Below are 25,532 nucleotides of genomic sequence, written 5' to 3'. Positions count from 1 at the left end.
GTCACAGACGTGGTTGGGATCCTGCATTGCTGTGGCTGTGGTGTAGGCTGGTGCTGTAGCTCTGATTCGACCCCTAGCCTGGGAATCTCCATATGATATGGGTGTGGCCCTAAAAAGCGAAATAATAGTAATAACAATAATAATAATAAAATAAAATGAAAATTATGGATATCAATTTTTGAAAGCAAAATACAAATTATAGAATTTCAGCAGTTTGGAAGTGCCAATGTTTTGGCCATACCCATGACATGTGAAAGTTCCTGGGCCATGAATCAAACCTGTACCACAGAGGTGACCAGGGCCACTGCAGTGAGAATGCTAGATACTTAACTTACTGCACCACAAAGGAACTCCATGCAATGCCAATTTTTGAGTTATTTTTGTTTGTTTGTTTTAGGGTAGTCACCTATACCACATGGAGCCAGGGAATAATACACGAATTTCAGAATTTCTTCTTCTGGGATTATCAAATGAACCAGCATTGCAGCCTCTCATTTTTGGGCTTTTCCTCTCCATGTACCTGATCGCTGTGTTTGGAAACCTGCTCATCATCCTGGCCGTCAGCCTAGAACCCCACCTTCAAACACCCATGTACTTCTTCCTCTCCAACTTGTCCTTTGGAGACATTTGTTTCACTTCCACCACCATCCCAAAAATGCTGTGGAACATCCAGATGCAAAGCAAAGTTATCACATACGAAGGCTGCATCATCCAGATGTATTTTTTCATACTCTTTGGAACATTGGACACGTTCCTCCTGACCGTGATGGCCTATGACCGCTTTGTGGCCATCTGCCACCCTCTACACTACACAGTCATCATGAAACCCTCGCTCTGTGGATTGCTGGTTCTGGCATCCTGGACCGTGAGTGTCCTGAATTCCTTATTACAGAGCATAATGGTTTTGTGGCTGTGTTTCTGTACAGATGTGGAAATCTCCCACTTTTTCTGTGAAGTTAATCAGGTGGTCCAACTTGCCTGTTCTGACACCTCTCTTAATGACACAGTGATGTATTTTGCAACTGGGGTTTATGGTGGTGCTTCCCTCACTGGAACTCTTTACTCATATTCTAAGATAGTTTCCTCCATAAGAAGAATCTCATCAGTGCAGGGAAAATATAAGGCATTTTCCACTTGTGCATCACACCTCTCTGTGGTCTCGTTATTTTACTGCACAATCTTAGGTGTGTACTTTAGTGCTTCTGCTACGCATACTTCACACTCGAGTGCAGTTGCCTCAGTGATGTACACTGTGGTCACACCCATGCTGAACCCCTTCATCTACTGTCTGAGGAACAAAGACATAAAGAGGGCTCTGAGAAGAATCATTGGGATGGCAGCTATATAAGGGCCATTTGTCCTGGGGCTGAAAATATACTCATCACTCTAAGGTACAAATCCTCAGGGCCAGAAATTGCTATTTTTAATCTGATTTTTAAAATAGAACTTTCTCCTTCTCTTTATTTACTGGAATGCCCAATTTTGTGGATTCAACTTCTCTACATAATTTAAGGAACTCAATTTATTAAGCTCTGCTCTGCTCAATACTCAGACAGTTTTTCCCTTTGTCCATATTTATATATTTTCAAAGGTTTTTCAAGCTTGGATCAGAAATATTTGAAAATGTCCATATCTTAAATTAGACAACTGGAATTTTTAAAAAAATTTGTCCTCAAATGATACACCTCATGTCAAGTAGCTGTTTTTTGATTTTTTGTTTGTCTTTTCTGAAATAATTATCATTAGGTGTTTTACTCATATGAGTGGAAAAACTATACTTGACAACTTAGGCTCTTTACGTAATTTCATTTCAGAGGAAAATACAAAGTTCTGATTTTACTTTAGTACATCGTTTCTTTCATAATTATCTTAACTTCTCTTCTTCACAATGAAGACCATAACATTGCTCCAAATAATTCTCATCCTATTGATAATAATGTTGTTAGCTATGAATGTTTGAGGCCCTCACCTGTGCCTGTGTGACAATATCTCACAGACATTTTCCTGACCAAGTGTCTGCTGTGGCTGGTTTGGCCCTGTGGTTCTTATTAGGAATGCATTATGCATTTCAGCAATATTTATTGGGGAACTTTCAAACAATGAATTCACATGTCTTATAGGGTACACAGCAAGACCATGGGCTGTGCAGGTAGGTCTCTGGTAGAGAGAGAGAGAAAGAAGAGAGCACCAACTGGGGGCCCTACCTTTATTGGTCTGTGCAGATGGGATGGCTAGGATTCTGCTAGTTCTCGCATTTTTCTCTTTCTTTTTTCTTTTTTTTTTTTTTTATTTTTAGGGCTGTACTGACACCATATGGAAGTTATAAGGGTAGGGGTCAAATCAGCGCTGTAGTTGCCAGCCTAGGCCACAGCCACAGCAATGCCAAACCTGAGTCAAATCTCTGTGACCTACACCTCAGCTCATGGAAATGACAGATCCTTAACCCATTGAGCATGCCATGGATCAAGCCGGCATCCTCATGGATGAAAGTCGTGTTCATTACTACTGAGCCACAATGGTAACACCTAGTTTAATTTATTGGTTAATTTAAAATTCTGTCCAGTCTCTTGGGTTAGAACATGATGGAAGGAAATATAAAAAAAAGGAAAAAAATGTGATGTGATATATATGAATGGGTCACTTTGCTGTATAGTAGAAATTGAAGGAACATTGTAAATCAACTACACATTAAGAAAATTAAAAAAAAACTAAGAATGGAATTAGGGCATGGGAAGGGGGAAATTGTTTCAAGCACATGGCCAGGTATCTATTTACTCAAGGCTTTCTAAAAGAAGAGCTTCATGGGTGGGAATGGCCTTGGTGTTTACATTGTATTGTATCATAAACCTGGCAATTCAGATATTTGACATGATTATGCTTGAAATGGATGCTTCAGAAACCAAAATCTGAATTTCAGGCACTTACATTGCAATCAAAACCTTAATGTCAGATACTTACACTGCGAATATTCTATATGTTTTATAACTGTTCTTCTGGTCATATTGGTTTTATTTTACTATTCACCTTGGTGTCCAGAATGCCTACCAGTCACTGGCAAAGCCTGATTATCAAATATATATCTCCCAGTGAAGTTTACATAGGAAGATTAACCACAATAAGTGGGCCTAACATGTACTTAGTGTAAGAGAAGAACTTTAATATAAGGAAGCAAAATATTGAATCACATATTTTGTTACTATGCAAGATATTATTTTTATGCTATGCATATATTTATTAAAGCATGTAAGATAAGTGCCCACAATTGACTGTTTTATTCATTGAAGTAAAGATTGGTTACTGTATTTTACATTTTATTACTGAGTTATCTTCCACTTCTGTTTGAAAATTTTTAATGTGATCTGACATTGCTGTGAGCTGTGGTGTAGGTAGCAGACATGGCTCAGATCTGGTGTTGCTCTGGCTGTGGTATAGGTCAGAAACTGCAACTCCAATTTGACCTCTAGCCTGGGAACTGCCATATGCCATGGGTGCAACCCTAAAATTACAAATAAAATAAAATATCTGCTCAATTCATTAGTAAAAAATAGAAATGCAATTCAGATCATTTGGTAGATGTGACATAAAAATTTACTATGATTGGTAGATGTCACACAAAAATTTACTATGACTGGTAGATATGACCCAAAAAATTACATATAATTACAATTTCTCTTAAATACTTCTATATTCACATAAAATAACTACAATAAAACATATAGTTTGTGAAAAAGAAATCTAATTCTTTAAAAGATTTACTCAAACATAAGAATAAAAGTTCTCCAATCCTATTATACAAAAGCAGAAAATTCACATAGGTAATTTGAGATAAAATAGATGACTAACAATCCATATACATATTTGCCCTCAGAGGTAAGTAAATAATTGCTAAGAAAGCTCATTAGCAACCCCTGTTTACATCTTTTATTTTTTTTCCCACACAAAATATTGTGTAGTGTATGTCTCAGGCAACTGCTCTTACAAGGATGTATTTTCAAGCAATATTGAAACATGGTCATATATGCTCAGTCACAAAAATTATAAAGAAATGACCTCAATATATTTTATATCCCTCCATCACTAATAGGCAATTTCTCTACTTAAGATAATTAATAAGATCTTGGACATATGTTCTACTTTTATGGGAAGCACTTCATGTTTCTCATCCTTCTTCCAACTGTGTTTCCATTCCTACCATTGAATTGACATCACTGAACATTGCCTTAGTGAGTTTAATGCTTACTTCTCTATTTAGCTTCACAAAAATATATTGCTCTTTAATCAAAGAAGCAAATAACCACAGTGGCCTCTGTGCTTTGAGTTCAGCTCATTTGGCTCTCAGGTGACATCATCTAAGTATTTTGGATTTCATTTTGCATGACCTATTTCTGAAGTTTCATTTGGGGTGTTAGACTCACCTGCAGGGGACACTGAGAGCAATGTCTCTGTGTGAAAGTCTGAATCTCTTCCTGGATGGTTGATGATGGAGACTGAAACACTCTCCCCAGACAAGTGAGCAAGAAATAGACAAGCATACAAAGAGGAACTTATATCCATCTTCCTTAATTTTTCCAAAAGTTTGAAAAAGAAGGAACATTCCCAAATATATTCTATGAAGCCAACATCACCCTAATACAGAAATCAGGCAATACCACACAAAAGAAAGTTAATGGCCAATATCCTTGATGACTATAGATGCAAAATTCTCAACAAAATTTTCGCCAACAAAATACCTCATATAACAAAGATCATACACCATGACCAGGTGGGATTCATCCCAGTTGCACAAGGATCATTCAACATACTCAAATCAATCAACATCATACACCACATTAACAGAAGAAAAGTTAAAAACATGATCATCTCAATAGATGGAGATAAAACATTTGACAATGTCAGTTAACCAGATTTAGGACTCCAAAAGCACAACCTGTCAGTTTTTTTTTTTTCTCCTAGGGCTGCTCCTGTGACATATGGAGGTCCCCAGGCCAGGGGTCAAATTGGAACTGTAGCTGCCAGCCTACACCACAGCCACAGCAACGTGGGATCTGAGCCATGTCTGCAACTTACACCACAGCTCACGGCAATGCTGAATCCTTAACCCACTGAGCAAGTCCTGGGACTGAACCCGCAGCCTCATGGTTCCCAGTCGGATTCATTAACCACTGAGCCACGACGGGAACTCAAAGCACAACCTGTCTTGTCCATGCCCAGGTTGTACAACCTCAGGAACTACAGAAGAGATATTAAGAGCATTTTTTTTCTGCTTATTAGGTACATTTCCCACATGTTACACTGACTTGTAAGCAAATGATTTCCCCGTGGGACTTGTCCTGGACAGAAAGGATAGTTTTCCTGCTTATTCTCTGTTCCCAGGATACCAGATGTAATCCAGATGAATTCAAATTTTACTCAAGTATGGTACAGTGTTTTGTGAATTTCTGCTGTTTAGCATAGTGATCATGTTACACATATATGTATATTCTTTTTCTCATATTATCTTCTATTCTGTTTTATTACAAATGACTGGATACAGTTCCCTGTGCTATACCACAACACCTCATTGCTTATGCATTCTAAATGTAACAGTTTGTATCTACTAACTCCAAACTTCCAGTCCATCCCACTCACTCCCCCTTGAAACCTCAATTCTCTTCTCCATGTTTATCTGTCTATTTCTGATTTACAGATTGGTTCACTTGTACCACATTCTAGATTCCACATAAAATAATATCATATGTTATTTGCCTTTTTCTGACTTACTTCACTTAGTTTGAGAATCTCAAGTTGCATCCATTTTGCTGCAAATGGCATTCTTTTGTCCTTTTTATGGATGAGTAGTATTCCATTGTATATATGTACTACGTCTTTATTTATCTGTAGATGGACATTTATTTTCTTTCCATTTCTTGGCCATTGTGAATAGTGCTGAAATGAATATAGGGATGTATGTATCTTTTTGAATGAAAATTTTGTCCAGGCTTTTCCCAGGAGTGGGATTACTGAACGTGAATCTTAGGGAAAACTTGGGGGAATAAAGCTCTTAGACAAACAATTTGGAGGGGAACAAAAGGCTCTCTCCCTGGGAAGAACCCACAGGTCCTGTTCATTTTCACTATAACTAACTCTTAAATTAAAAAACTGAACAGAACTGAAGGCAATTTAATACTCTGATTCTTCTTTATCAAGGTATTTTTTTCTGATACTTAAAGAATACATTCATGACCACCCTAATCAATTTCAAATATTTGTATGAAAAAAGTGACTCCATTGGTGTCTGTTTGTGATCACATGCAGAGGCTGGAAAAAAAGGAATATTTGCATAACCCTTGTTACCCTAAATCACATACCTGAACAGCTTTCCAGGTTGTCATCCTTTGATTATGAGATGATATATAGAGGGTGATATATGATGGCTGATAATGATACTTTTCATTTTCTGCCCTTTTATTGGTTATGAGAACATTTTGAAGACTGGGAGATATTTCATTTAGAGAAATGGAAGGAATCAAAGAGGCTGTTTGGAGACACTGAAAATTTTCATACAGTACAATAAAATAATTTAATAAAAACCCCAAACCTTCCTCTATTACTTCAGGTCTGTAAATGGACCCTGGTGGTCCATATATCAGTAAGTTGATGAGCTGCCGTAAAAAGAAATATTTTGCATTGTATTAAATATATAATGTACTATTTTGTTTCATTACACTTAAGGTCAAGTCTAATGAAGGCAATATTATATCAATCTATTTTTCTCATTTGTCTTTCTGTGTGGATTCCACTTGGAGTCAGGCATTTTATTATCATTGTTTTGAAGCTGACTATGGTAGATACAAGTTGTATAGCTGAACAAGATCCTAATGGATAGAAAATTCCCTTGAACAGTGATAACGGCCACTATGTTAACATTTGTATTATCAAGTAGAGCAATTAAAGTAGTGATTTGCATAGAATGATTTTCACTAACATTAAAAACAGTGGTCACAGGTTTTTCTCTCTTATAAACTTGAAAATTCTGGTTGCCAAGAGGACATTTTTTTTTTCACAAATGAGAGTTACATCTCATGGCTTGTGTTTTTGTCAAAGAAAAAAGAAAAAAAATACTCCATGAGATGCATTTTATTTGAGAAAAATTTATTCTTAAGAAATGCCTGGGAGTTCCCATCATGGCACAGTGGAAACAAGTCCAACTAGGAACCATGAGGTTGCAGGTTCGATCCCTGGCCTCACGCAGTGGGTTAAGGATCTGTCATTGCCATGAGCTGTGGTGCAGGTCACAGACGTGGCTTGGATCTGATGTTGCTGTGGCTCTGGTGTAGGTCAGCAGCTTTAGCTCTGATTAGACCCCTAGCCTGGGAACTTCCATATGCTGCAGCACAGGTGTGGCCCTAAAAGGGCAAAAAGAAAGAACGAAAGAAAAGGAAATAAAGAAAGAAAGAGAAAAAGAAAAAGAAAAAAATAAATGCCTGTAGTCCCTTGAGATAAAAGAGAATTTCTAAATATTTCACAAGCAAGATAGGAAATGCAATTATGAGAGTAGAAAAAGGAAAAAATATTCAGTATTGGAGATATTACAATGTATGATACTGAGTTACATAAATTATGTAAAGCCAAAATCAAAATAGAAATGCTAAGAAAAATAGAAGAATATGTATGTTCATCCCACTGTTTATTCAAAGCCTGGAAACATTGGGATAAAGCTAAAACTCTGCTATCGTGGGCATGTCATAAACTCTTGGCCAAGAGGACCTTCTATAGTCAACTTTTCAGCAGGCATTTTCAGGACCCCCTTTAAGTCTTCATTTCTCAGACTGTAGATGAAGGGGTTCAGCATGGGTGTAACCCACAGTATACATCACTGAGGCTGTTGCACTTGAGTGTAAGCTGTGGGTATAAGCAGAGCTAAGGTTCACTCCTAAGCCTATGCAATAAAAGAAGGAGACAACTGAGAGGTGAGATGCACTGGTAGAAAATGCTTTACACTTTCCTTGAGATGAGGTTATTCCACATTATGAGGAAACAACCTTAGGGTATGAGTAAAAGATACTAGCAAGGGAACCACCAGTCAGAAACAGAGCTATCTATAATGGAAAAAAAGTATTAAAAAAAGAAACAGAGCTACAAAATATATCACAATATTGTTGAGAGATGCATCTTGAACTGTAAAGTTGGATCATCTGATTGAGTTCACAGAAAAACGGGGGGGGGGCGGTTTATAAGACTGCGTGGAAGGACAGCCTCAACACCATTTATCTTTCCAACAAGGAATACAGGTCACTAATGATCCAGGACACCAGAACTAGCAGTCCACAGATCTGGGTGTTCATGATGACTCTTTAGTGAAGGGGGTGAAGATGGCCACAAAGTGGTCACAGGTCATCACTGTCGGGAGTAAAATGACCAATACCACAAAGAGTGCAAATAATAACACCTGAATGATGCACTCCTCATAGGTTATTACTTTGCTCAGTGTCTGGATATTCCAGAGCATCTTTGGGATGGTGCCAGATATAAGGCAGATGTCCACAAAAGATAGTTTGGAAAGGAAGAAGTACAGGGGTGTGTGAAACATTGCAATAAAAATAAAGAGCAGAAATCCTCTGATCCTAATACTCAAAAGCAAATGACTCACATAGGTAATTTGCTATAAAGAAAGTAAATGGCTAACAAATCCACATAATATTCAGACTCATGGAAATGAAATAATTGGAAAGTAAGGTAACAAGCATACCTCCTTCCACCACTTTTTTTTCCCTTCATTTCACTGAAGACACAGAGAAATGTATGTTTAATAGACTGAAAAATGTGAACTACTGTTGCAAGTATGTCTTTGCAAGCATGCATTGGTATGGAAACATGGTCATATATGCCCTGTCTTAAAAGTTAAAAATAAATGTCTTTATTTCATTGTATAACCCTCCACAGCTAATACTCTATTTCTCTACTCCAGTTAATTAATACGATACTTGGACAATGGTCTGCATTTGCTGGATGTACTTTATGTCCCTCATCCTTTATCTAATGGGGATAACCTGCCTATCACTGAATTGGCATCACTGAACATTGCCTTATGTAGTTCAAGATGTGTTAAGATGATAATCAGAGAAGATGCTTCCTATACCCTGGACAATCTGTAGTCCAAAATGGCCATGTGCATGTAAGTATTTTGTGTATGTGTGTGTGCCCATTTGTGTGTTAATAATCTACGTAATAAATATTAAATATTAATTAGTGAAAATGTAGAAGAATAAAATTTGAGAGTGATGGGAGAACACAGAGATTTTAAGAAATGAAATTAAAATAGTAAAGAGTTCCAAGGAAGCAAGGTTAATATGTCCAACATCAGCAAACAATTAAATGAATGATCATGAGATTTGGCTATTAATAAATCATTGGCAATATAAACAGGTACAGTTGTCTTGGTAATAAAGGAGGAAGCGAGATTAAGGAAGAAAGATAAAGAAAAATTTCCATGTATAGGAAGATCCCAGTGGTTATAAAGCTTGGGAATTCAGATCCACCATCAGGAGAATAAAATTATTCTCCAATGAATGGAGCACTTCCCCAATAAATGGAGAAAAGGAAGTAAAATCTCACAGACATGCAGGCTAGTATTTATGGAGAGGAATATTAGGCAAATTAGAAATTGAGCATATCTGCTAGATAAGAGTAGACAGATTTGAGGTAAATTGAGAAGACTCAGGGTGTGGACTGGGATGCTTGCCTGACAAAAGTTTGTGGGATGAATGAGAAATGAAACTGGGAGGTAAATGATGGAATGAGAAAACAAGGAAGATTTGAGAGCTCCGAATTTTGGCAGGCAGCAAAGCCAGGAGATAAGAAAACAGAAGAGAGGAAGGCTTGATAAAAAATTAGGATATTGGAAGTTAGGATTCAAGAAGATGTTAAGATCCAAGTGACCATCCTTGCAAAATCTTTCCACAACACTAAAATTGTAATGCATATTTTCACTTCCAAATGCTTGCTCTCTTCCTTCTTTTCTTTCTTTCTTTTTCTTCCTTTCTTTCTTTCTTTCTTTCTCTTTCTTTCTTTCTTTCTTTCTTTCTTTCTTTCTTTCTTTCTTTCTTTCTTCTTTCTTTCTTTCTTTCTTTCTTTCTCTTTCTTTCTTTCTTTTTTCTTTCTCTTTTTCTTTCTCTTTTTCTTTCTTTCTTTCTCTTTCTTTCTTTCTTTCTTTCTTTCTTTCTTTCTTTCTTTCTTTCTTTCTTTCTTTCTTTCTTCCTTCCTTCCTTCCTTCCTTCCTTCCCTTTTCCCTACTTTCTTTCTTCCATTCCTCTCCTTCACACACTCCTCCTCTCCTTTTCACCCTTAGATGACTGTTTCTATGAACCTGTTACTATAGACACTGTTCTTCAGTGAGACCCAAAATCTCCATATGGGCCCATGACAAATTCCCCTCCCTAACCCAAGGATAGACCCTCAGAAAATCTCATCTCTTCTGCAGCATCAATTAATTGCCACTGGTAGATTATGCCTGGAATTATACAAACATGTTCCCATTTTTTCCATTTAAAATATTTCCTGGGTGAATTTTATAATATGTGATTTGTATGTTAATACATTTATGTTTTCTTGATGCTACTTTCATTTCTAGATACTGCTTCTGTATTGCTGCTCTCCATTTCATTAAAACTCCTCAAAAGAGCATTCCAAATGCACTAGCTCCCCTTTCTCTCCTCTATTACATTGCAAACCGTTTCTAATAAGACCTTCACACACAAAATATCACCTAAGCAATTCTCATTTAAGTTGCCAGAGATATCAAAATCCAATGCAATGGTTGCTTGTCAATAATGCTTTCATTTCATTTTACATCTTTATTTTTTATAATTGAGCACTCAATTTATATACATATAATGGATATATATATATTTATATACATATAATGGATATATATATATATTTATATACATATAATGGATACATATATATATCCATTAATTTTCAGATTATATTCCTATATAATTTATTAAAAATTACTTAGAAGATATCCCTGTACTACAGTGTGAGTCCTTGTTACTTTTTGTATATGGTCACATGTATATATTAATCCCAAACACCTAATTTATCAACCCCCCAGGTTTCTAATTTGGTAACCAAGTGTTTGGTTTTGAAGTCTTTGAGTCTATTTCTGTTTTATAAATTAGTTCATCTGTATAATTTTTATTAAACTCCACATATAAATGAATCATATGATATTTGTGTTTTTGTCACTTACTTCACTTAATATGATAATCTCAAAGTCAATGTTTGTTGCTGCAAAATACATTATTCATCCTTTTCTATGTCTGAGTAACAATCTTCTCTCTATATATATATTTTTTCCAATTTCTTTTAATGAGACCTAATAGTTTTCTGATATCACCTTTAGGATTTTCTATGTATAGTATCATATCATCCACAAAGAGTGACAATTTTACTTCTTCTTTTCCAATTTGGATTACTTTTCTTTCTTTTTCTACTCTGATTGCCATAGCTAAGATTTCCAAAGCTATGTTGAATAAATGTGATCATAGTGGACATCTTTGTCTTGTTCCTGATCTTAGTGGAAATACTTTCAGATTTTCACTGTTGACGATGATGTTAGATGTGGGTCTGCCATATATAGTCCTTATCATTGGAGATGGATTCCCTGAATGCACCTGATCTCTTTTCATCACTCTTTCTTAATACTTTCATTCTCTTGGTTTTGATCCTACTTTACTTGCATCTCCTTCTCAATATTTTGCTGGCTTCTTCGCTCATCATTTACATTCCTCATTGCTGCAGGACATCAATCAAATCGAAGATATCAAACTTTGATTTCAGACTATACTGCAAAGCTACATTACCAAATTAGTTAGAGAGAGAAAGAAAGAGAGAGACAGAGAGAGAGAGATGAAATAAAGGAGGGAGGGAAAAAGAAAGAAAGAAAGAAAGAAAGAAAGAAAGAAAGAAAGAAAGAAAGAAAGAAAGAAAGAAAGAAAGAAAGAAAAGAAAAGAAAGAAAGAAAGAAAGAAAAGAAAAGAAAGAGGGAAGGAAGGAAGGAAGGAAGAAAAGAAAGAGAGAGAGAAAGAAAGAAGGAAAGAAAGAAAGGAACATAGATAATGGAATAGACTAGAGAGCCCATAAATAACCCACACTTATATGGTCAATTAATCTATAGAAAAGGAGGCAAGAAATAAAATGATGGAGAGACTGCCTCTTCAATAGATGTTTGGGAGAACACTAGACAGCTAGATCTGAAATAATCAAACTGGACTACTTTCATAACATAAACAAAAATAATTTCAAAATGGATTAAAGTCCTAAATGTAGGACCTAAAACTGAGAGAAGAAGTAGAATTATTAGAAGAAAATGTAGTCAGTTCAGCCCTTGAATATTGTTATTAGCAATGTAGTACTTCTGGGTCTGTGTCTTCAGTGAAGGAAAAAAAATAAAAATAAACAAATGAGACTACATCAAACATAAAAGTTTCTGCATAGCAATGGAAACCATTGAGAAAACAAAAAGGCAGCCTACTGAATGGATGGAGATATTTGCAAACAATATATTTGATAGAGGGTTAATATCCAATATGTACCAAAAACCCATACTATTCAAATTAAAAATCCAAATGATCTGTTTTAAAAATGGGCAGATAACCTAAATAGACACTTTTCAAAAAAGAAAAAAAAATTCAGTTTGCCAGCAGAAACATGAAAAGATGCTCAAAACCACTAATCACCCAGGAAATGCAAACTAAATCACAATGAGATACTATCTAAAACCAATCAGAACGGCTATCACACAAAGACAACAGATAACAGATAACATAGAGAAAAGAAAATATTTGTAGATTTTGGCTGACATTTTACCTAGTTTCTTCCACTCTGGAAAACAGCATGGCAGTCCTCAAAACCTAAAAATATAACTACTATATGATCCTGCAATTTCACTTCTGGATATTTACTTGAAGAAAATGAAACATTAATTTGAAAGGGTATATTCACCTCAGTATCTGCTGAGCATTATTTAAATAGCTAAGCTATGGAAGATACCTAAATGTTCATAGATAGATAAATGGATAAAGATGTGGTATATATTTATAATGGAATATTACTCAGCCATATAAAATACAAAATCTTGCCACTTACCAAATGTAGGTGAATCTAGGGATATCATGCTAAGAGTCAGAAAGACAAAAACCATGTGCTGTCACTCATATGTGAAATCTAAGAATCCAAACAAACACAAAATAAAATGGAAACAATCATAGACACAAAAAACACATGTAAGGTTCCTAGAGGGGAGTGGTATGAGAGCAAAATAGGAGAAGGGGATTAAAAGGTAAAATTCTCTAGTTATATATAAGCCACAGGGATGTAATATGCTGCATAAGGAATATGGTCAATAACAATGTAATAACTCCTTGGGGACTGGTAATTACTAGATTACCATGATCATCATTTTGCAATGTGTCCAAATAAATCTCTATGCAGTATATGTGAAAGTAACATAATATTATGTCAACCATATTTCAATTTAAAAGTCACTCTGTGTTGTATGCAGTATCATCCTCAATAATTTTAATTTTGGATTCAATGTGGATTTCACAGGGCTGTTTTTTTGAAGCATGCTTTAGTAGAGATGGATGTCTTCTTATGGTGTGTGATACAGTAATGGCAGTAAGGAGGGGAGAAGTAAGGTAATCCAGGAGTAAGTTATCGATTAGATAGGTGGTACAACAATTGAGGTAATAATGTAAACCTTGTGAACACCAAAATAGGCCCATTCTTTTGGTGGAAAAATTCTCATCCTTTAGCATTCCCTGCTTGGGCTGAAAATAGTCACTCAAAATAGTCACCATGGAGTTCCTGCTGCAGCACAGTTTGTTAAGACTCCAACTTTAGGTTAAGAATCTCCTATAGAGGTTTGGGTTAGATTCCTGGGTCAGTATCGGAACTCAGATTTAATTCCTGACCTGGGAACTTCCATATGTCATGGGTGCAGTCATTAAAAAACAAACAAACAAACAATAAAACCTAAATCTTTCCTTGTTCTTATTTTCTGAAAATGCTTTAATAATGTTGATTATTACTTTAAAATCAGTTTCTTCTTCATTAATAAAGATGAAGATTTCCTCTGTACTAGAATACTGAAGACTGCTCACCAGACTTGTTTTGACCCTGCAAAGCTGTAGATACCAGCAGAGTCCTGCCTGTACAACCAGTCATCCACCTTTCACCATATTTTCCTCACTGCATGCCTGGAACTTTCTGTAGTTTGTACCTTCATGAGTATGAATAGATGTCAATGGAAATGGTTTTCTTGTAATTTGGGCATGTCCCAGATCCCTGATGACAATTCCAAGTCCAGGTGTTTGGGACTCACAAGGTCCTGAACAAAGAGTCATCATGTCTTTGATATTTAAAGAAATTCCATATGCAATGTTGAGGAAATACCCATGGGAGAGGACAGTGGAGGTGAGATCCATGGAGAAAAGCACATCATGACTAAGGTGCCTGGGGAGGTCATGCACATATCTCACATCCAAGATGCTCCCATGGATAGAAAACTAGCAGAAAATAATTTTGTTTCTATTTTGGCTCCCTAACACATGGGAACCAAATTGCTCAGAGACTAGAGTAACAATGGAATAATTTAATGAGCATCTACAAAACTTCAACCTCAGAAACCACAGAAATGGTTATCCTCCATTCTACAGCTCCACTATTCCAGGAAGAAAGGAGTTCAATGCTGCCATTTAAGAGAACTCATTCTTGGTGACACTTCCCTGCCCTTCCTTGGAGCTGAAGTGAACTTCCATCATCCAAGGAAGAAAACACCCAGGGAACTAGAGGCTCAGGGATAATATTACAGTACTGCTGCAGGAAAAATGTATGAAGGCAGGAAGAATTCTCAGAGTATTAACTTTAACGGCATAGGTGGAGATGATGTGATGGTGAGATTCTGTTTACTAAAGCATTCTACACTCTCCCTTTCTGTTTCTTCCTCTCTGTCTTCTGAAACCCAATTCTGAGAAGCTATCATCTTCCTAATGGAACCTGACCTCTCAGACCCCAGTCTCTCTCCTGAGTTTCTTATCCAGTATCCATACATCATAGTCATTCTTCAGGAGTCATACACGTGCCTCTATTCTCCTCTATAAAAGCTGTTCTTTATTCCTGTAATTATCAAATCTTATTCATTCATTCATTCATTCAGACAAGCAATGTTTACTGGGATTTCACACAGTTATCACTTACAAGTTCATTCATACATCTTCTGATATTAGTTACTTAATGATTCTGTATCTCTCTTTCAATTTTTGTAAAATGGGGATAAGACCACTTCACAGCATTAATATGGTTAAAGGAGATAATGTATTTTATTTTTAACTGATTCTAACAGCTAATGAGCAGTTATACATTTTAATCCTTATCAGTGCATTAGTATATGCACATATTAATTATTTTTTAATTTTTTATTATGATTGATTTTCAATATTCTATCAATTTCCATTATACAGAAAAATCACCCAGTCATATATATATATATATATATATATATATACACATATATAGATTATTTTACTCACATTATCCTCCCATCATATTCCATTACAAGTGATTAGCTATATAGTTCCCTATTCTATACAGCAAGATCTCATTGCACCACATCCACTCCAAATGCAAGAGTTTTCATCTACTAACCCCAGATTCCCAATCCATCCACTCCCTCCATTTCTGACCTGGAAAACAGAGTGCGTTCTACATGTCTATGATCTTTTCTGTTTTGTAGAAAGATCATCTGTGCCATATTTTAGACTCTACATATCATATTTTAGACTCTACATATCACATAGCCATATATCATATGGCTATGTCTTTCTCTTTCTGACATACTTCACTCAGTATGAGAGTCTCTACTTCCATCCATATTGCTACAAATGGCATTATTTTGTTATTTGTTATGGCTGACTAGTATTCTATTGTAAACATGTACAACATCTTCCTTATCCATTCATCCATCAGTGGGAGTTTAGGTTGATTCCATGTTTTGGCTATTGTGAATAATGCTGAAATGAACATACAGGTACATGTATCTTTTTCAATGAAAGCTTTGTCTGTACATATGCTCAGGAGTGGGATTGCTGGGTCATGTGGTAGTTCCATATTTAGTTTTCTGAGGTATTTCCATACTGTTTTCCATAGTGGTTTTACCAATTTACATTGCCACCAATGTAAGGAGTTTTCCCTATCTCCATACACTCTCCAGCATTTGGTATTTGTTGACTTGTTAAGGATGGCCACTCTAACTGGTATGAGGTGGTATGTCATTGCAGTTTTGATTTGCATTTCTCCAATATTTAGAGCTTTTGAGCATTTTTTTCATTGCCTGCTGGCCATCTGTATGTCTTCTTTGGTAAAATGTCTATTTACATCTTCTGCCAATTTTTCAATTGGCTTGTTTGTTTTTTTGTTGTTGGGTTGTATGTGTTTCTTGTATATTTTGTAGATTAAACCTTTGTTGGTTGAGTCATTTACAAAATTTTTCTCCCATTATTTTTGTTGTCTTTTCATTTTTTTAATGGTTTCTTTTGCTGTGCAGAGGCTTTTGAGTTTAATTATGTCCCATTGGTTTATTTGTATCTTTATTGCCTTTATTCAAGAAGGTGGGTCAAACAAGATGTTGCTGTGGTTTATGTCAAAGAGTGTTCTGACTGTTTTCCTCTAGGAGTTTTATACTGTCTGGCCTTACATTTAGGCCTTTAATCAATTTTGAGTTTATTGTGTATGGCATTAGACAATATTTTAATTTAATTCTCTTACATGCAGTTGTACAATTTTCCCAGAACCATTTATTGAAGAGATTATCTTTCCTCTGCTGTATGTTTTTGCCTCCTTTGTCATAGATTAATTGACCATAGGTGTTTGAGTTTATTCCTGATCTTTCTATCCTGTTCCATTGATCTATATTTTTGTTTTTGTGCCAGTACCATACCATCTTCATGACTATAGCTTTGTAGTAGAGTCTGAAGTCAGGGAGCCTGATTCCTCCAGTCCTTGTTTGTTTGTTTGTTTGTTTGTTTCAATTCTGCTTTGACTGTTCAAGGTCTTTTGTGTTTTCATGCAAAGAGCTAGTTCTTTGAAAAGGTAAACAGAGTAGACAAGCCTCTTGCTAGACTCACCAAGAAGAGGAAAGAAAAAAGCCAAAATAAACAAAATAAGAAATGAAAAATTAGAAGTCACAACAAATACTACAAAAATGCAAAAAAAAAAACATGAGAATACTATGAACAATTATATGCTAACAAATTCGACAACCTAGAAGAAATGGACAACTTTCTAGAATCCTACAGCCTGCCAAAACTGAATCAAGAAGTAGATCAACTGAAAACACCAATCACTAGAAATGATATTGAATATGTCATAAAAACACTCCCTACAAGTAAAAGTCCTGGACCAGATGGCTTCACAGGAGAATTCCACCAAACATACAGAGAGGAACTTATACCCATCCTCCTTAAACTTTTTCAAAAGGCTGAGTAAGAAGGAACACTCCCAAAGACACTCTATGACTCCACCATCACCCTAATTCCAAAACCAGACAAAGATACTAAGAAAAAGGAAAACTATTAGCCAATATCTTTGATGAATATAGATGCAAAAATTCTCAACAAAATTTTAGCCAACTGAATCCAACAACATATCTAAAAGATCGTACACAACAACCAAGTAGGATTCATCCAAGGTTGAACCACAAGGATGGTTCAACATACGCAAATCAACCAACATCATACACCACATTAACAAAAGAAAAGTCAAAAACCACATGATCATCTCAATAGATTCAGAAAAAGCATTTGACAAAGTCCAACATCCCTTCATGATTTTATTTTACTTTTTTTATTTTTTTTAATATATTTTTTTTTATTTTCCTACTGTACAGCAAGGGGGTCAGGTTATCCTTACATGTATACATTACAATTACATTTTTCCCCCACCCTTTCTTCTGTTGCAACATGAGTATCTAGACATAGTTCTCAATGCTACTCAGCAGGATCTCCTTGTAAATCTATTCTAAGTTGTGTCTGATAAGCCCAAGCTCCCGATCCCTCCCACTCCCCCCCTCCCATCAGGCAGCCACAAGTCTCTTCTCCAAGTCCATGATTTTCTTTTCCGAGGAGATGTTCATTTATGCTGGATATCACTTATAACTGGAATCTAATATCCTTCATGATTTTAAAAAAACATGATTTTTTAGTGTTTGGGTGTGTGGACAATTTAATGTCCTATGACCAGTGTATGGCCATCTGGAACCTCCTTTACTACACAGTCATCATGCCCCCCAGGTATGTGGAAAGCTGGCTGTGTGGTCTTAGTGCATCAGTGTCATGGGCTCCCTGCTTGAGACCTTGACTGTTTTGAGACTGCCTTCTGCATGTATATGGATATCCCACACTTTTTTTGTGATCTTCCTAATGTCCCAAAACTTGCCTGTTCCAATACCCTCATCATTAATATAGCAGTATATTTTGTAGTTGTTGTCCTAGGTGTTTTTCCTCTCTCTGGGATCCTCTTTTCTTATTCTCAGATTTCCTCCTTCATCCTGAGAACTTCATCATCCAAGGGCAAGTTCTAAGCCTTTTCCACCTGTGGATCTCATCTCTCAGTTGTTTCCTTGTTCTATGGCACAAGTCTTGGGGTCTATACCTCAGTTTGGCAGTGACTTTATCCTCTAGGACTAGTCTGGTGGCCTCAGTGATATACACCATGGTGACTTCCATGCTGAACCCCTTCATCTACAGTCTGAGGAACAGGGATATGAAGGGGGCCCTGATTAGACTCCTGAGCAGAGTAGCATCTCTCAGTGATGGGGATGTCGCAGGGTTCTCATATGTAGAAAGCCTCAAATAATTGGTAGGTATTTCTCATGGATTTTGCTTGTCTCCAAATACTGGTTTATTCTCTCCTACTCCTGGAATCATTATTTCTTATTGTTTCTTTATTTTGATCATATTTAAAGACACTGTATTATTTTTCTAGGGCTGCCATGGCAAAGTACCACAAACTTAAGTAACAGACCTTTCTTGTCTCACAGTTCTAGAAACTAGAATTTGGAAATCAAGGGGTCAGAAGGATTGGTATCTCCTAAGGGATGTGAGGAAAAATTTGTTGCATATCTAGCTGCTTTTCATTTGTGGGCCATCTTTGCCATTCCTTAGCAAATAGATGCATCACCCTGATTTCTGAATTTATTTGCATTTTGTGTCACAGCTGTGTGTGCCTGTGTATGTTGAAGTCTAAATTTCCCTATTTTATAAGAGTGACAGTCACATTAAGGGAATAATCTACTCTACTATAAACATCATCTTAAATTGACTAATTATATCCATAATAAAACTATTTCCAAATAAGGGCAAATTCTAAAGATCTGGTTGTTAGGACTTCAGAACATGAATTTTAAGGAAGCAAAATTTAACCCATAAAATAAGCAGCTACATCAAGACTAGCTTCAAATGTGAAGTATGGAAAAATAACACACTTTGACCTTTTTTTTCTTTGTTTTTTTAATTAAATCAAGTTTTATTGAAATATAGCCAGACTCAGGTATGTAAATATTTTCTACAGTTACTTTAATTTTACAACAGTAGATTTGAGTAGTTTCAGAAAAAGACTAAAATATTTATTATCTGGCCCTTCAATGTAAAAGTTTGCTTCTCCCTGAATCAAACTATTGCTTTCACGTCAGTTCAGTAGCTAGATGTGTAAGCATCTCAGTACACTATCAAAATCCCCTAATGATAACATGAAATTCTCCACAAAACTACCTTATTGCTGTTAATGTATTTTAGAAGTTGGATTATTTATTTATTTATTTTTATTATTATTTTTTTTAAATTTCTTTTCCATTGCTGTACAGTAGAAAATTGACAGAACACTGTAAACCAGAAGTTGGATTTTTAAATGAGATATTAATCAAACATAAGTGAACATTTTCCTAGTAATATAAATAATAATTTTATTAATCTATATATCTTCTCTGCCTTGAAAAGAATTCTTACATAGAAGGAAAATGGAATAAATCCTTGAAAAAATAAATTAGTCTAAGCAAATACTGAATAAATAAATGGAATTAATAAGGTCCTGAACCTAGAAAATCTCTTAGGTATTGTATACTTAAACTGTAGTAATGCTATTACGTGAAAGTTTTGTTTCAAGTTTATGAAGTTGCCATCATGTACATGTTAAGGAAAAGGTTATTTATCTTCTCCAAGTGGACTTGTGTATAATGGGAAAGACTTGCTAAATGGTCAAATTTTTGTATTACGCATTCAGTTATGGAAATGATCCTACTATCTCTACAAGAAAGACTGCTTTTGAAATTAATTCAATTTGGGGGCAATACTCAATATTAAAGTCATTTCTTTATTCTAAATCTACAATATCTGTGATAGATTTAGTTCTTTTGAAGGCATGATACTGGCTGGTAATAATCTTTTTTGTGTAGTGTCTTTGTCTGAGGTTGATGTCAGCCTCATGGGATGAATTTGGGAGTGTTCCATCCTCTTGAGTTTCTTGGGCCAGTATAACAAGGATAGGTATGAGTTCTCCTTTAAATACTTGTTAGAATTGCCACTGAAAGCTGTCCAGTCCTGGAATTTTGTTTGCTAGGAATTTTTTATATATATAAATTCAATATCACTTATAGTGATTGGTCTGTTCAAATTCTTTCTTTCTTCTTGGTTTAGTCTTGGCAGTTTGTAAGTTTCTAGAGTTGTGTCCATTTCTTCTGATACTCCAAACCGTTCATAGTATTCTCTTATGATTTCTATCACTGTTTCATCAATTGTTATTTCTCCTCTTTCACTTATTACTTTCTTGATTTGGATCCTCTCTCTTTTATTATGAGACCTGATAAAATTTTATCGATTTTATTTATCCTTTCAAAAGCAACAACACTTTGTTTCATTGATCTTTTCTTTTTTATCAATAGTTCCTCTCTGATGTTTGTAATTGTCTTTCTTCAGATAACTCAGGGCTTTGTTCTTCTTTCTAATCCTCTTTAGAAATAGGGTATATTGCTTATTTGAGGTTGTTTTTGGGGGGTTTTGTTTTTTGTTTTGGTTTATGAGGAAGGCCTATATTGTTACAAACTCCACTCTTAGAACTGCTTTTGCTGTATCCCATAGATTTTGGAGTTGTTTGTGTTTCCATTTTCATTTCCCAAAAGTATTTTATGATTTCCCTGTTAATTTCATCATTTACCCACTGACTTTTTTGTCCACAGCATGTTGTTTACTCTCCACGTTCTCTTCCTACTTTCCTTTCTGTAGTTCTCTAGTGTCATAATATCGTGGTCTATAATAATGCTTAATATAATCTCTATCCTCTTAAATGTGTTGTGGGAGATCATCCCATGTGCGCTTGAAAAGAATGTATATTCTGCTGGTTTTGGAAGGTAATGATGTGTAGATATCAACTTAGTCCAACTGGTTGATTCTATCAGTTGGTACCTCTGTTGCCTTATTGATTTTCTGTCTGGATGATCTGTCAATTGACGTATGTGAGTATTAAATCCCCTACTATTATTGTATTATCATTAATTTCTCCCTTCATTAGTCTGCTAGTATTTGCTTTATATATTTAGGTGATCCTCGAAGTAGTGCATATGTATTAATGAGTATAACATAGTATCATCTTCTTGTAGTGATCCTTTTATCATTATAAAAGGCCCTTATTTGTCTTTTGTTGTAGCCTTTGTTTTAAAGTCTATTTTGTCTTTATGACAAATTTTGTCTTTATGACAAATTTATTATCTCTTTATTTTGTCTTTTATGAGTACAGCACCTCTGCTTTCTTGTTGTTTACACTTGTATTAACTGTTTTTTTTTTCCATCCCTACACTTTAGGTCTGTTTGTGTTTTTAGCCCTAAAGGGTCTTTGTAAGTAGCATATTAAATTTTTAATCCAATCAGCCACCTAGTTTCTTTTGGTTGGAATAATTAGACCATTAATATGTAAGCAAATATTAATAGGTATGTCCTTATTGCAAATCGATACATTATTTTTCAGTTGTTTTTGTAGATCTTCTCTGTTCATTTCTTCTTTGTGTTTCTCCTGTTGTGGCTTAATTATTTTCTTTAGTAGTATGTTGGGGTCCTTCCTTTTTTATTTTTGTGTATCTATTGTATATTTTTGAGTCTTAGTTACCATAGAGTTCATATTTTTAAAGCATAATTAAGTCTACTTGAATAAGCTAATAGTCATTTAGGTTCAAACACATTCCAAAAGACCTACATTTTATACTCCCTTCCTCCACATTTTTTGTTTTTACTGTCACATTTTATATCTTCATGCTTATATCTTTACAGTTTATTGAAGTTATAGTTGTTATTTACAATTTTTAAAATCTATGCACTGGTTTATTTAAGTGATCTTTAATCCTTAGTATATATGTTTGCCTTTCATAGTGGGATTTTCCCTATTCTATAGATTGTTACTTACTTTCCATTTAGAGAAGATCTTGCAAATTTTCTTTTATGGTAGATTTAGTATTACTGTGTTCTTTAAGTTTTTATATCTGATTTTATTCTAAATTACAGTTTTACTGGGTAGAATATCCTAGGTTGCAGGCTTTTCCCTTTCAACACTTTGAGTATGTCATGTCACTCCATTCTGGCCTGCAAAATATCTGTAGAGATATCAGCTGATAACCTTATGAAGATTCCTTTGTATATGAGTCTTTTTTCTCTTACTGCTTTTAGAATTCTTCATTTATCCTTATGTTTTGCCATTTTAATTATGAAATATCTTGGTCTGGGTTTACTTGTGTTCTTCTTGGTTGGGACCCTCTGAGCTTCCTATACTTGGATATCTATTTGCTTCTTTAGGTTTGGGATGTTTTTCACTATAATTTCTTCAAATACTTTTTTGATCTACTTCTCTCCCTCTAACTCTGGAACGACTATAATGCAAATATTGGCACATTTGATATTATCCTAAGTATCTCATGTGTTGCACTGATTTTTTAATTTGTCTTTTCATTCCTTATTTTGTATTATTTAGTCTGCTAGTTATTTCTTCTACCATGCTTTTATTTCAGATATTAAATTGACTATTTTTGATTGGGTCTTCTTTATATTTTCTAGTTCTTTATTGAAATGATCTCTGTTCAGATAGATTTTCTGCCCTAATTGGGTTAGAATTTTTATTACCAATGTTTTGAATTCTTTGGCTGTTTCATTATTTTCTCAAATGGTTTCTGTTGATATTTCAATTAAAAGTACTTCCTCTGCCTTTTCATTTTAGTTAAATTTCTCTGTCTCTATGAATTTAGGTGAAACAGTTATGTATTTTATCCTGAAGGAATGTTCTTATGTGGCAGTATATGTAGAATGCATGTATCTACTGCCTTTTATGGGAGGGCTAGATTTGGTTTGGATGACAGTCATATATTTTCATCAGGGAAGCTGTCATTTTTGTAGTAGGTATAGCTGATGATGGAGGAGCTAAAACCTGCAAGGGATGTGATGTGGGACTTCCTCCCTGCTCAGTGGTCATCACCACTCTGTCTGCTCCCAATTTGCTGGAATGGAATCCCTGAGAGTCATACTACAGGTGGTTTTTTTCCTTTAAGTGTGCTTGTTCTACTTCCACCACTGGGGTCTGTGTCCACAAAAAAAAAAAAAAAAAAAAAAAAAAAAAAAAAAGTATGTGCTGACACAATAGGGGTACATGCACCTACAAAAGGCCAATGTTCTTCCTTTGTAGTCATCCACAGCCACCCTCAGATGCAGCACACAGTCACTACTTTTCCCCTGTCACAGCCATGTCAGACTTGTGCAGAGCTGTGACATGGAGTGTGTGGGGCCAGAACATACATTAGTCTTGGGGTGGAGTGCACAGTGAGGTGGTCATGGGAATTCCATAGCTGATGTCTTATAATAATAACTTTCAATTGAGTGTAATTTGTAAAATATTATCCCTTTGATATTTACAACTAATATAATATTTTAAATCAACTATACTTCAAATTAAAAACTTTAAACAAACAAAAATAAAAATATGTTGAAAATAACATGTCACAGTGATTCTTTGGTAGTGGCAGAAAGAAAGATTTTGTGTTTATTGTTTTGTGTTTTTTATGTTTTAAAAATTGTATTGCTATGTTTACTTTTTGCAATCAGAAATAGCAATATATGTTATAAATTAAATAAAACTGACAAAAGATATAGCAAAATAAACTCAAACAAAAAATGAATAATTGTCTGATTACATTTATATTCATGGTTGCTGTAACACATTACCATAGTAGGGATTTAAAAAAAAATATTGTGCTCTTATACTTGGAGTTCATAAGTCCAGTAGTCTCAGTGAGCTAAAATCAACAATTCTACTTGGCTGGGTAGCCCCTGGGTGCTTCATAGGAAAACCTGTTTCTTTTCATTTTCCAGTTCCTAGTGGCCACAAGAATGTCTTGACTCAGGGGCTTTCCCCAGCTTGAAAAACAGTAATGTAACATTTTCAAATATCTCTCTTATTTCACCTATTCTGTCTTCCTCTTCTACACTCATTCATTGTGACTGCATTAGTCCCATCCAGATAATTATGATCAATTTTTGTATCCTAAGGTCAGCTAACTAGCAACCTAATTAGTCAGAGTCCAATATTGTGCAGCTCCAGAGTATTAATTGAAGAAAATATCTGACCATAAACAAACTACAAAGTCATATTTATGCATAAACCTTTCCACCTCTTCCTTATGAAAATCTTTTCATGCTTTCAGTCCTTACACATACGATTCTTCTTCTGTCGAGTTTTTCTTACTCATGGAGGAAAAAATAGTACCTCTGTGATCCTGAAAGTATGTTCACCATTTACCATATTGTCCATCAATCCCACTCCTGCTCATAAACCCGAACAAACTACAATTCAAAAGGATAAATGCACCACTATGTTCATTGTAGCACTATTCACAATAGTCAAGACATGGAAACTACCTAAATATCAATTTACAGAGAATGGATTAAGAAAATGTGGTACATAGGCATAATGGAATACTACTCAGTCACAAAAAGAACAGAATAATTGTGCTTGCAGCAACATGGATGCAACTAGAGATTCTCATACTAAGTGAAGTGAGTCAGAAAGAGAAAGACAAAGACCATATGATATCACTTATATGTGGAATATAAAATATGTCACAAATTATCCTATCTAGAAAACAGAAACAGGTCATGGACATGGAGAGCAGACTTGTGGTTACCATGGAGGAGGTGGAAAGGAGTACAGGGAGTTTGGGGTTGGTAGATGCAAACTCTTACATTTATAATGGATAAGCCAGAGTTCGCATTGTAGGTCAGTGGAAATGAATCTGACTAGAATCCATGAGGAGGCAGGTTCTTTCTCTGTCCTCACTCAGTGGGTTAAGGATCACGTGTTGCCATGAGCTGTGGTGTAGGTCACAGATGCTGCTCAGATCTGGTGTGGCTGTGGTGTAGGACAGCAGATACAGCTCTGATTTGACCCCTGGCCTGGGAACATCCATA

The 25,532-nt window shown here is 35.3% G+C and overlaps 1 protein-coding gene across 1 annotated transcript; it reads left to right on the top strand.

Annotated features, from left to right (window-relative positions):
• Positions 416-1,348, top strand: LOC110259627 (olfactory receptor 7A17-like). Its single transcript, XM_021085107.1, has one exon. The coding sequence runs from the start codon at positions 416-418 to the stop codon at positions 1,346-1,348; it is 933 nt and encodes a 310-aa protein (XP_020940766.1).

This window comes from Sus scrofa, chromosome 2 (genome assembly GCF_000003025.6).
Source record: "Sus scrofa isolate TJ Tabasco breed Duroc chromosome 2, Sscrofa11.1, whole genome shotgun sequence".
Classification (NCBI taxonomy): domain Eukaryota; kingdom Metazoa; phylum Chordata; class Mammalia; order Artiodactyla; family Suidae; genus Sus; species Sus scrofa.
Note: the sequence above shows the minus strand (reverse complement) of the source record. Positions and strands in the feature narration are given on the sequence as shown.